Raw genomic sequence first — 13,758 nt, 5'->3', positions numbered from 1 at the left:
TGTCACTGATTAATCCTTGCCTTTCCAAATGTAGATTTATCCTGTCATTCAGGATTTTTTCAATAATTTTCCCACCACTGAGTTTAGGCTGACAAGCCCGTAATTACTTGGCCTATCCTTTTTTCTCCCTTCTTAAACAAGGGTACTATATTAGCAGTCCTCCAATCCTCCAGCACCATGCCCAGATCCAAAGAGGACTGGAAAATGATGGTCAAGGTCTCTGCTATTTCCTCTTTTACTTCACTCAACAGCCTGGGATGCATTTCATCCAGGCCTGAGGACTTATCTACTTTCAAAGCTGCTAAACCCCTTAATACTTCCTCTCTCACTGTATTTATTTCATCCAGAATATCACACTCCTCCTTGATAGCAGTATCTGCATTACCCCTTTCCTTTGTGAAAACAGATGCAAAGTATTCGTTAAGAAGCCTACCAAAATCTTCTGCCTCCACACAAAGATTACCCTCATGGTCTCTAATAGGCCCTATCCTTTCTTTAGTTACCCTATATTTATAGAAAATCTTATGGTTTTCCTTAATTTTACTGGCCAAGAATTTCTCGTGCTCTCTGTTAGCATTTCCAATATCCTTTTTAATTTTGCCTCTTAATTTTCTATATTCCTCTATAGATTCTGAAGTATTTACTGTTGGTATGTGACATAAGTGTTCCTTTTTTTCTTAATCCTCCCCTGTCAGTCCCTAAACATCCAAGGGGCCCTAGAATTGTTTTTCCCAGCCTTTTTCTTTAAGGGCACAAGTTTGGCTTGAGCCTTCTGGATCTCTTCCTTGAATGCCTCCCACTGTTCCAACACTGATTTACCCACAAATAGCTGTTTCCAGTCCACTATGGCCAAATCACTCCTTAACTTAGCAAAATTAGCTTTTCCCCAATTTGGAACTTTTATTTGATGGCCTATTCTTGTCCTTATCCATAACCAACTTGAATCTGACTGAATTATGGTCACTGGCACCCAAGTGCTCTCCCACTAATACCCCTTCAACCTGCCCAGCTTCATTCCCCAAAACTAAATCCAAGACATCCCCTCTCGTGTTGGGCTTGATAAATACTGACTGAAAAAGTTCTCTTGAACGCATTTCAAGAATTCCGCACCCTCTATACCCTTCACACTAAATTTGTCCCAATCAATATTTGGATGGTTAAAATCCCCTACTATTACTACATATCTGCCTACATATTTGCTCCACCATCTCCCTCCCACTGTTTGGGGGTCTATAATACATGCCCAGCAGTGTGATCACCCCTTTTTTGTTCAATTCGACCCATATGGCCTCATTTGATGATCCCTCAAACATATCATCCCTCCTCACCGCTGTCATAGTTATTTTAATCAGGACCGCAAACCCCCCTCCCCTTTTTGCCCCCTCTCTATCTTGTCTAAAATTCCTGCAGCCAGGAATATTGAGCTGCCAAACCTGCCCCTCTTTCAACCATGTTTCTGTAATGGCTATCATGTCATACTCCCAAGTGTCTACCTGTGCTCTTAGCTCATTCACTTTATTCGCTATACTCCTTGCATTAAAGTATATAACATTCGGCACAGGAAGACCTCCTTGCTTACTACATGCAAAGCCGTGTTTCCTCTGTCTTAAAGATTCGCTTTCTAGATTCTTGCTATCCAATTTCCGCTTTATTTCCTTCCCTTTTGAATTTGTTCTTATGTAAAATGTGAGCGCTGATAGATCACTGTTGATCCAATCGAAAAATCCGGTCCAATATCTTTATTTCCTTCTGCTCTTGCTTTTTATTGTTTGACAGTTGTATGAATGCAATTTATCTCTTTATGTGCGTCACTTGGATTACATAACATCCCCTTTGTATACGCAAGGGGCCTATTTCCTGTTTAAGGTTGCCTGAAAATTATCTGCGACCAATATGGCAATGGACGTATTTCAGGCGCCCTCAGTGCCTAGTGCATAGCTCTGAGAAATTGGCGATTTTTGCTCCATTGGCACCCCCACATCCCTCCCCTCCCCCGGCGAATTTCTACCCCCCCACCCACTTACCCCCAGACCTTTGTCTCATCAATTTGTGGGTCTGTACACCAGAATGACAAGGCGCTATCACATCTATCATAAATACTTGAAATGAACAAGAGGTCCATCAGCATCTTTAAGGAGCAAAGACAAGTTAATCCATTCGACTGTTTCATTGCTCTCTTGGTCGACCTCCCATTCTTCACCCTCCATCAACTTGAACTCATTCACAACTCTGCTGCCCGTATCCCATCTTACATAGCGTCCCACTCATCCATCACCCCTGTGCTCGCTGACTTACATTGGCTCCCAGTCTACCAATGAAATGCATTTAAAATTCTCATTCTTGTTTTCAAGAGCTTTCCATGGCCTCTCTGCCCCCCTATCTCTATAACCATTCCCCAGCCTTACAATCCTCTGAGATGTCTATGCTCCTCTAATTCTCGCCTCTTGTGCACCCTGTCTTCCTTCGCCCCATCATAAGCGACCGTGCTTTCTTTTGTTTAAGACCTAAGCGCTGGAATTCCTTCCCTAAATCTCTTCACCTCACTCCTCCTTTAAGGCTCTCCTTAATACCTACGGTGCCGAAATTGCCCACCGCCTGAAACGAGGTGCACTCTCCGTTTTTTTAAATTTTTCTTCCGTTGGCGGTCGGGCAAAACCCGGGAACATTATTGTCGAGCCGACACGGCAGTCGGCCGTCAATAAAAAATAAAATGGCGGTGCCAGCAGCGCCACCTCCCCTTTAAGAGCGGCCGCGCCGCCGACCAACAACGGCAGGAAAATCTATCGGGGGCACCGACCGCCGGCGGCACCGCTCCCGCGGGGCAAATTCCGCAAAAGGGACATTTCCCGCGGGGCAATTTCGGGAAGCGATCACCACCGGTCGGTAAGGGTTTGGTGTGTGCACGCCGCGGCGGGAAAACGGGCGGAGCTCGCACTGACACCGCTCCGACCTTGAGGAAGGGCAATTTGCAAAATGGCGGCCCCTCCGCTGAGACTCGGCGGCCATTCCGCGCCGCCCCGAGGCACTGCTTACGGAAGGGGCAATTTCGGCCCGAGCTCTTTGAACAAGCTTTTAGTTCGGTATCACTTTCTATCTGATTACACTCCTCTGAAGCATCTTGGAACATTATACTATGTTAAAAGTGCTATATAAATGCAAGATTATTTTTTAATTCATCCACGGGACGTGGACATCGCCAGCAAGTCCAGCATTTATTGCCTATCGAGAAGGTGGTGGTGAGCTACCTTCAGGAATACAACTGAGTGGTTTTCTAGGCCATTTCAGAGGGCAGTTAAGAGTCAACCACATTGCTGTGGGTCTGGAGACACATATAGGCCAGACCACCACATGGGCTTGACAGAGGTAGGCCTTTATCCAGTGGTAAGGGTTAACCAGGACGACTGGAGACCTACTCTGCTGCACGGACCTAGTGTGGTGGCTGGTGTGCAACGGTCACCACACGTTAAAAAAAATCCACGCACAGGCATCTTCCACCCTCTCAATTGGAGTTCAGGACTGGAACATCGGGTCCTTCATTAAAACCCCAGTGAACTGGTGGAAGCAAGTCATCCTCGTCCGAGGGACCGCCTATGATGATGATGAGGCCAGACCAGGTAAGGACGGCAGATTTCCTTCCCTAAAGGACATTAGTGAACCAGATGGGTTTTTACGACAATCCAGTAGTTTCATGGGCACCATTGACTGATACTAGCTTCTTTATTCCAGATTTATTTAATTGAATTTAAATTCCCCGAGCTGCCATGGTGGGATTTAAACTCTGTCTCCAGATCATTAGTCCGGGCTTTTGAATTACTAGTCCAGTAACATAACCACTGTGCTCCTATTGTTGCTGTTGCTGTTGTTAAGGTTTTAATGACGATACTACATCAGAATTAAGGATCATGATTGGGTGTGGATGCTTCTTCAGGATTGAGTTTTGATAGAGGATCCATTCTTGAGGCATCAGCCTGTCTTTTCTTTTTACAGATCCTGATAGAACTGCTTGCAATATTTTCTGTTTTCTGTTTTAGATTTTCAGCATTTCATAGAATCATACAGCACAGCAGGAGGCCATTTGGCCCATCATGCTCCTTGGTAGAGCTCTCCAATTAGTTCCACTCCCCTGCTCTTTCCCTTTAGCCCTGCAAATATATTCCTTTTCAACCACATAATCAATTCCCTTTTGAATGTTGCTATTGAATCTGCTTCCACCACCCTTTCAGACAGTGTATTCCAGATTGTAGCAACTCACTGAATAAAATAAAGGGGCCGAACTTGCCCCGAGTGGGGGCTTTAAACTTCCAAGCCGGGACTTTTATCGGCTGGCCTGGAAGAGCCACCCCCTGGTGTGGAATTGAGCCCATGCGGAGTGCCGGGCTTCATGATGACGGCCCGGTCAATGCAAGGGCCGCCATTGTCGGGCCCGATTGAAGAGTCGGATGACAAAATAAAAATGGTGGCCCAGGGGCGCACACGGCCTGTCGTGGACGGATGTCAGTGCCCCGCCAAGCTGGCGGTGGAATTAGTCGGCACCACCTTGTCGCGCGCACGGTGATGATGTCATCGCTGGGTGTGCGCTGGCCCGGCTCGCTAACCACGGGGCGAGGCGCTACCTGCAAATCGCACCCAAAATCTCAGGGGCAATTTCGCCCGAGGCGCCACTGTCACTCACACCAGGGTGAAAAGGCCATTGAGCCCCGTTAGCGCCTCCCAGAGGTGTTAACAGGGCGCAAAAAGGGCCAATTTCAGCTCCAAATTCTTTGGTTGAAGTTTTTTTTTAAATTTCAACTTCTGCCGTACAGGTCCTTTTCAACTATGTTAGTTCCATTAAATTACCTTGCAATTCAAGACTTTGGTTTTCCCCAGTTTCAAGTTCCTACATTCTACTTTAATTTCATAACGTTATTCTAATTTGGATTTAACCTGCAAATGGGCCATCAAATTGTTGGCTTGTTTCTGTATTCATCTGTCAATCTGCAACGGTTAGTGTGGTGTCTGCTGTGTCAATTTGTTCTGATTCTCACTGTATACAGTTTAGGTTAATTTTTTCCGCAGTCTGATATTTCAATTACATTGTGCATTTTGTTCCTTAAAGCTGTGTCATTTTTCAAGCTGATTTTTACATTGAGGTTATTTGTGCGCCCCATGCCATCCAAAATCACAGAAAGAATTATTCTTCCAAACAGGCTTCAGGCAGTTTCCTTCATTGTCCGCGTCCAAAATGTTGCCTCCCTCTTGGGCAATGCCTCTGGATTATGCTTTTCCCAGAGTGCTGCAGCTCCTTTCTATTCCTCATAACCCCGTCAACTTCGCATATGGCTGTGGTCCAGAGGTTCTTTGCACATTTTGTCTCGCTCACGCTCATATCTGTGTGTCTTTTTTCTGACATCTGGGTCGTCAAGGTATCTTTTGACATTCACCCATCCTGGTTCCTACTTTAATCTGATCCTTGTCCCATATTCTTTTCTGAATACTGATGTTATGTGTCATCTGTCCCAACGCCACATTGATTTGAATACAACTCACCTCCGGTTTTCTGCTGTTTTTTTCTCCCCCAGACATTGAGATTTTGCTTTTACAGCACCTGTTGGCATCTACTAACTCACCCAAAGGGCACTTCTTATACATAAACCTAAATAGTAAGCCTTAGCAGGCCTTTAAACCATGCAGAGAATCATCGCCAGATCCTGTCTCATCTGATTACCACATGCCAACACAACACACAAGCACACGTCAACACAACACACACACATAACAAAATAACACACAAAAACGTGCCTACATACCATTCCAACGCAACACGCACAACTCGTGGAATATCTGAACACACAACACAACACAGCAACACCACACCATGCAGCACAATACACCAGTGCAACACCACGTAACATAACACAATACACTAATGCAACACAATTCCATGCAACTCAATACCCCAATGCAAAGCCACACCATGCAATACACCAATGCAACACAATGCCACACAACACAGTACACCAATGCAACACGGTGCCATGCATTGCAATGCACCAATGTACTACCACACCATGCAACATAATATACCAATGCAACACAACGCCACAATACACATTACACCCATGCAACACAATGCAATGCAAAACACTCGCAGAAAGCACAAACACACAACACAACACAACATAACACATGGCGCACAACACACATACACAAACACAACACACACGCACAGCACATGCAGAACGTACACGCAGAATGCACACACAACACACACTAGCACAGTGATCAGGAGCAGGCACCCTGGCTTCTTTCCCTCCTCCTTAGTCCAGATTGGCTGATTGTATCACCTCTGCTGCAAACCTGCCTGAGTTTAGCCGACCCAGCACAGGCTAGCATCAGACCGGTTTGTAAGATTTCTAAATCTCTGGTATTAAATTGACAGCAAGACTGATTCTTTTAAAACAATTTGGAATAGTTTATTAAACACACACACATGCACATCTATCAGCAGTCGTCAGTTATCCTACGGATCGACTTAGTTTCAACAGATACAATGTCACAATAATGATTTATAAAAAGGTATACGTCACTTCCCTCTGGCAAAGCACATGGCCTGCTTCTTGGTCTATAGAGGAAGGTCCTGTTTTGCCGTGTGCTTAAGAAAAGAGAAGAAGAGGACCCAGCAATCTTTGGCTTGACTTATTATGCCCCTTAAATTAATTGTTTCTCGGGAAGCCTCAGGATTGGATCTTGGTTCCAGGACCGTTCCTGATTGGCTTCTCCTCATACATGTGTCTATCTGGAGGGGTGGTGCCATTCCTTGATTAGGTTAATGGCTTTCCAATCCTTTGTTCCTTTAAGCTCTGTCCAGCCAGAAGACAATATACAAACAGAACACGCTGGAGTCTGTGAGCATCCATTTTGTTTCAACACTGCAGCCTTTTCATACAATGTATACTTTCAACATTTATATATATATAAGAATTAATTTTGTCATTACTAAACACTTTTATTCTTACAGGTTGGGTTTGTACGACTCACTTCCACGGCCGCTGGCTTATTTGCCAACTGAGCATTCGGGCGAGACAGCACCTAGATGCAAACACATTGATACTTGTTAGATGACCGAGTGCCGTTAAACAGCATCTGATCCACGTGACAAAAATTAATTAACTTTTTTTAATTTTTGGTTTCAGGGAGCCTTCAGATCAGGTACAGGCTTGACAATGATAAGGAACCTGACATCTTTAGTCTCGAAGGCGGAAACCTAGCGGACGGACATCTCCACAGCGTCAAAATCGACCGAGAAGGACCATGGGTCCACGTTGAGGTAACGAGACACAAAATTTAATCATCTACTTTTGCCAAGGGAGCTTTCATTATTGGGAGCTGTGGTTAGAAGCCTTTGTAAAAAAAAAACACGGTCTGCTTGGGTCCACTAGCAGTAAATTCAACTGTAGATATCGAGAGGGTGTCCATGTGAAGCATCTTATTTTATTAAGTATAAATCACTGCAGTTTTATTACTGATAATTTAGTTAAAGGTAATAAACTGAGGATGCTTCATGTACATTAATTTTGGTATCTGGCAAATATCATCAACTAAAATGTAATCAACACTTCCTAATCAAGATAAATAGTGATGAGGTCCTGCTGAGCAGAGCGTGTAGATTACTGTTATTGTTCCTGTAATTATGAACCGACGCACCATGGCTAAACAAGGCAGTACTAAGAGAACGTGACATGGTGAGCAATTTTTTTAATGTAATAGGCCCAGAATTTGCCAGGAAAATATCGGTAAGTTTAATGTGCTCGCCGTTAATAGTGTGTAAAATAAACCCAGCAATTTGTGATGAGGAAGAATCGTAGAAACATAGAAATTTACAGCACGGAAGGAGGCCATTTCGGCCCATCGTGTCTGCGCGGGCTGACCAAGAGCTACCCAGCGTAATCCCACATTTCAGCTCTTGGTCCGTAGCCCTGCAGGTTACTGCAATTCAAGTGCACATCCATATAAATGTGGTGAAGGTTTTTGCCTCTACCATCCTTTTGGGCAGCGAGTTCCAGACTCCCACCACCCTCTGGATGAAGAAGTTTCCCCTCAAATCCCCTCTAAACATAGAAACATAGAAAATAGGAGCAGTAGTAGGCCATTCGGCCCTTCGAGCCTGCGCCGCCATTCAATATGATCATGGCTAATCCTCTGTCTCAACGCCATATTCTCTCTTTTTCCCCATACCCCTTAATGCCTCCTACCTTTAAAACTATGCTCCCTGATTGTTGACCTCTCTGCTAAGGGAAATAGGTCCTTCCTATCCACTCTATCTCGGCCCCTCATAATTTTATACACCTCGATAAGGTCTCCTCTCAGCCTCCTCTGTTTGAAAGAAAACACCAGCCGATCCCATCTTTCCTTGTAGCTAAAATTCTCCAGTCAGGCAACATCCTAGTAAATCTCCTCTGCACCCTTTCCAGTGCAATCACACCTTTCCTGTAATGAGATGCACCATGATTTGCGAATCGCTACAGATTGCTGGCCGATTCGCGCTGCTCCACCGTTAGGCTCGCAACACGGGTACTCACTGTCAACGTCCCCACGAGTGTCAAGAAATTGCCGGATTTACCGCATAAATACTAATGACTCTCGCTGTCGACATTTAGGGCTGGTATTTCAAAGCGTAATGACCCTGTTCGTGACGTGGTTTATTGTCCCGACATGAAACTCAAAACTTGGAAGGGGACAGTAGACTCTGGGTAGTCTCATTCCGACAGGTAGTTTATTGATCCTGGCAGTTTTCCTTTAAATGTTATGTTTCTTTTAATACTTTTTCTTTTCATCTCTCTTGTTTTTCTCTCTCTTTATTTCTCTTTCTGTATCGAATTTGACTCTAACTTGCCTGATTTTCTTCTCGGTCATTGGCTCTGTTTCTATCTCTATCCTTAACTTGGCGAAGGAGATAGTCTATTGGATGCGACTTTCATGAGGTCCCAGACACTCCGCTAACCTCACATTCCCAAAATTTGCGGCACAAAAATAATATGACCTGGTGAGCAAAACATTCAAATTCACGGCAATCGCCACGAGATGCCCCCACTCCAGCAATTTCTAAGCCATAATATGAACTGGAGATAAATATTTCATAGAAGCAAAGAATAATACAGTAAAGAAGGTGGCCATTCAGCCCATCGTGCCCGTGCCAGCTCTTTGGTAAAGCTATCTAATTAATCCCACTTCCGTGCGTTTTCCCCACAGCCCTGTAATTTATTTTCTCTTCAAGTATCTATCCAAATCGCTTTGCAAAGTTACGATTGAATTTGCTTCCTCCACCCTTTCAGGCATTGCGTTCCAGATAGCATCTACTCACTGTGTAAAAAGAAACTGTTTCCTCATGTCGCCTCTGGTTCTTTTACCAATCACCTGTGTCCTCTGATTACAGAACCTTCTGTCACTGGAAACAATATTTACTCTATCAAACTCCTTCATAATTTTGAACAAGAGTATCAAATCTTAAGAACAGAAGAAATAAGAGCAGGAGTAGGCCATTCAGCCCTCTGAGCCTGCTCTACCATTCAATAAGATCATGGCTGATCTTCTACCTCAACCCAACCTTCACAAACCCTCCCCATATCCCTTGATTCCCTTAGTATCCAAAAATCTATTGTATGGGGCGGTCTTTTGTGCTCCGTTTTTCACCCCGGCAATGGCGGCAGTGAGGTTTTCCTGGTGGGCGGTCAGCCTCTAGCACTCCGGCGGGAGTTTCAAGGCTGGTTTTGCGGTGGCACGGAGCAATCCCGCCCGGAAGAGCTGCGACACCGGTGCGTATTTTGACTCCCGCCCGTCCCATATGCCACGTAGCAAAAGATAGAAAGAAGAAAAGTAAAAGTGGAGGGCAGATATACCCAAGGCAAGAGGCAAAAAGGGCCACATTACAGCAAAATTCTAAAGGGGCAAAGTGTGTTAAAAAGACAAGCCTGAAGGCTCTGTGCCTCAATGCAAGGAGTATTCAGAATAAGGTGGATGAGTTAACTGCGCAGCTAGCAGTTAACGGATATGATGTAATTGGCATCACGGAGACATGGCTCCAGGGTGACCAAGGCTGGGAACTCAACATCCAAGGGTATTCAACATTTAGGAAGGATAAACAAAAAGGAAAAGGAGATGGGGGGGCGTTGCTGGTTAAAGAGGAAATTAATGCAATTGTAAGGAAGGACATTAGCTTGGATGATGTGGAATCGGTATGGGTGGAGCTACGGAATACCAAAGGGCAGCAAACACTAGTGGGAGTTGTATACAGACCACCAAACAGTAGTAGTGAGGTTGGGGACAGCATCAAACAAGAAATTGGGGATGCATGCAATAAAGGTACAGCAGGTATCATTGGCGACTTTAATCTACATATTGATTGGGCTAGCCAAACTGGTAACAATGCGGTGGAGGAGGATTTCCTGGATAGTATTAGGGATGGTTTTCTCGACCAATATGTCGAGGAACCAACGAGAGGGCTGGCCATCCTCGACTGTGTGATGTGTAATGAGAAAGGACTAATTAGCAATCTTGTTGTGCGAGGTCCCTTGGGGAAGAGTGATCATAATATAGTAGAATTCTTTATTAAGATGGAGAGTGACACAGTTAATTCAGAGACAGGGTCCTGAACGTAAGGAAAGGTAACTTTGATCTTATGAGATGTGAATTGGCTAGAATAGACTGGCGAGTGATACTTAAAGGGTTGACGGTGGATAGGCAATGAAAACATTTAAAGATCACATGGATGAACTTCAACAACTGTACATCACTGTCTGGAGTAAAAATAAAACAGGGAAGGTGGTTAAACCGTGGCTAACAAGGGAAATTAAGGATAGTGTTAAATCCAAGGAAGAGGCATATAAATTGGCCAGGAAAAGCAGCAACCTGAGGACTGGGATAATTTTGTAACACAGCAGAAGAGGTCAAAGGCTTTAATTAGGAGGAGGAAAATCGAGTATGAGAGGAAGCTTGCTGGGAACATAAAAACTGACTGCAAAAGCTTCTATAGATAGGTGAAAAGAAAAATATTAGTGAAAATAAATGTAGGTCCCTTGCAGTCAGATTCAGGTGAATTAATAATGGAGAACAAAGAAATGGCAGACCAGTTAAACAAATAATTTGGTTCTGTCTTCACGAAGGAAGACACAAATAATCTTCCAGAAATACTAGGGGACCGAGGGTCTAGTGAGAAGGAGGACCTGAAGCAAATCCTTATTAGACGGGAAATGATGTTAGGGAAATTGATGGGATTGAAGGCTGATAAATCCCTGGGGCCTGATAGTCTGCATCCCAGAGTATTTAAGGAAAAAGCCCTAGAAATAGTGGATGCATTGGTGATCATTTTCCAACAGTCCGTTGACTCTGGATCAGTTCCTATGGACTGAAGGGTAGCTAATGTAACACCACTTTTTAAGAAAGGAGGGAGAGAGAAAATGGGTAATTATATACCGGTTAGCCTGATATCAGTAGTGGGGAAAATGTTGGAATCAATTATGAAAGATGAAATAGCAGCGCATTTGGAAAGCAGTGATGGGATCGGCCCAAGTCAGCATGGATTTATGAAAGGAAAATCCTGCTTGACAAATCTTCTAGAAATTTTTGAGGATGTAAGTGGTAGAATGGACAAGGGAGAACCAGTGGATGTGGTGTATTTGGACTTCCAAGAGGCTTTTGACAAGGTCCCACACAAGAGATTGGTGTGCAAATTCAAAGCACATGATATTGGGGGTATTGTACTGACATGGTTAGAGAACTGGTTGGCAGATAGGAAGCAGAGAGTCGGGATAAACGGGTCCTTTTCAGAATGGCAAGCAGTGACTAGTGGGGTACCGCAGGGCTCAGTGCTGGGACCCCAGCTCTTTACAATATACATTAATGATTTGGATGAGGAAATTGAGTGTAATATCTCCAAGTTTGCAGATGAAACTAAGCTGGGTTGCAGTGTGAGCTGTGAGGAGGACGCTAAAAGGCTGCAGGGTGACATGGACAGGTTAGATGAGTGGGCAAACGCATGGCAGATGCAATATAATGTGGATAAATGTGAGGTTATCCACTTTGGTGGCAAAAACATGAAGGCAGAATATTATCTGAATGGCGGGAGATTAGGAAAAGGGGGAGGTGCAGTGAGACCTGGGTGTCATGGTACATCAGTCATTGAAAGTTGGCATGTAGGTTCAGCAGGCGGTGAAGAAGGCAAATGGTATGTTGGCTTTCATAGCTAGCGGATTTGAGTATAGGAGCAGGGAGGTCTTACTGCAGTTGTACAGGGCCTTAGTGAGGTCTCACCTGAAATATTGTGTTCAGTTTTGGTCTCCTAATCTGAGGAAGGACGTTCTTGCCATTGAGGGAGTGCAGCGAAGGTTCGCCAGACTGATTCCCGGGATGGCAGGACTGACATATGAGGAGAGACTTCATCGACTGGGCCTGTATTCACTGGAATTTAGAAGGATGAGAGGGGATCTCATAGAAACATATAAAATTCTGACGGGATTGGACAGGTTAGATGCAGGAAGAATGTTCCCGATGTTGGGGAAGTCCAGAACCAGGGGACATAGTCTAAGGATAAGGGGTAAGCCATTTAGGACTTAGATGAGGAGAAATTTCTTCACTCAGAGAGTTGTTAACCTATGGAATTCCCTACCGCAGAAAGTTGTTGATGCCAGTTCATTGGATATATTCAAGGGGGAGTTGGATAAGGCCCTTACGGCTAAAGGAATCAAGGGGTATGGAGAGAAAGCAGGAAAGAGGTACTGAGGTGAATGATCAGCCATGATCTTATTGAATGGTGGTGCAGGCTTGAAGGGCCGAATGGCCTACTCCTGCATCTATATTCTATGTTTCTATGTAGCGCTTCCCACCACCATTATCGCCCCAAAATCACCAAAGCCAAAAATCCAGCTCCATATGTTTCAATGAGATCACCTCTCATTCTTTTAAACACCAGGGAATATAAGCCTCGTCTGCTCAATCTCTTCTCATACCATAATCCCCTCATCCCAGGAATGTGTCTAGTGAACCTTTGCTGCACTCCCGCTAAGGCAAGTATATATCTTCCTTAGGTAAGGAGACCAGAACTGTACACAGTAAATTCACTAACTTTATTTGTTAATGGTCTGGACAGATTAAAGTTGTGAACTGGGAAAGATGATGATCTGTCTTTTGTATGAGACATTAAACCAAGGCCCTCTCGGGAGGATGTGAACAGGAATCTGTCTTTTCTCTTCACAGTTGCTGATGGACTTGCTGTTTTTTGTATCAGATTTCCAACATTTGCCTTTTTTTTGCTTTATTTCATTTTTAATGTATTCTGTTTGGGGGGGAGCAAGCCATGCAATGGGATACTCCACTGGCCTTTTATCTCTGGGACAGGACTGCAAATCCAGTCCAGGCAGATGGAAGGGGAGCATCCTCTGCTAGTTATGACAGTTTGGGCAGCTTCCACGCTTAAATCAAAGAAATATACTGTGGATCTGAAATAAATACAGAAACACAGCAGGTCACGCAGCACCTGTGGAGAGAGATGTTTCAGGTTGATGGCCTTGTGTCAGAACTGGCAAAAGTTGGAGATATAAGAGGTTTATAAGCAAGTGCAGGGACAGGGAAAGGTGGGGAGGGGAGGAAAGAGGGGGAGGGGAGAAAAGAGAGAGAGTGTGTGAAAGAGATAGTGAGTGTGTATGTATGTGAGAGAGAGAGTGAGTGTGTCTGTATGTGAGAGAGAGAGAGTGAGTGCGTATGTATGTGAGAGAGAGAGAGTGAGTG

The 13,758-nt window shown here is 44.4% G+C and overlaps 1 protein-coding gene across 1 annotated transcript in view; it reads left to right on the top strand.

The window, feature by feature from the left end:
- The window catches only part of LOC139253715 (contactin-associated protein-like 5), a 1,602,302-nt gene that overhangs the window by 1,449,437 nt on the left and 139,107 nt on the right, over positions 1-13,758 (top strand). The window contains exon 21 of the mRNA XM_070873519.1: positions 7,173-7,306. Coding sequence (XP_070729620.1) covers positions 7,173-7,306 — 134 coding nt within the window. The remainder of the gene's footprint in view (positions 1-7,172; positions 7,307-13,758) is intronic.

The sequence above is a fragment of the Pristiophorus japonicus genome, chromosome 3, assembly GCF_044704955.1.
Source record: "Pristiophorus japonicus isolate sPriJap1 chromosome 3, sPriJap1.hap1, whole genome shotgun sequence".
In the NCBI taxonomy this organism is placed as follows: domain Eukaryota; kingdom Metazoa; phylum Chordata; class Chondrichthyes; family Pristiophoridae; genus Pristiophorus; species Pristiophorus japonicus.
Note: the sequence above shows the minus strand (reverse complement) of the source record. Positions and strands in the feature narration are given on the sequence as shown.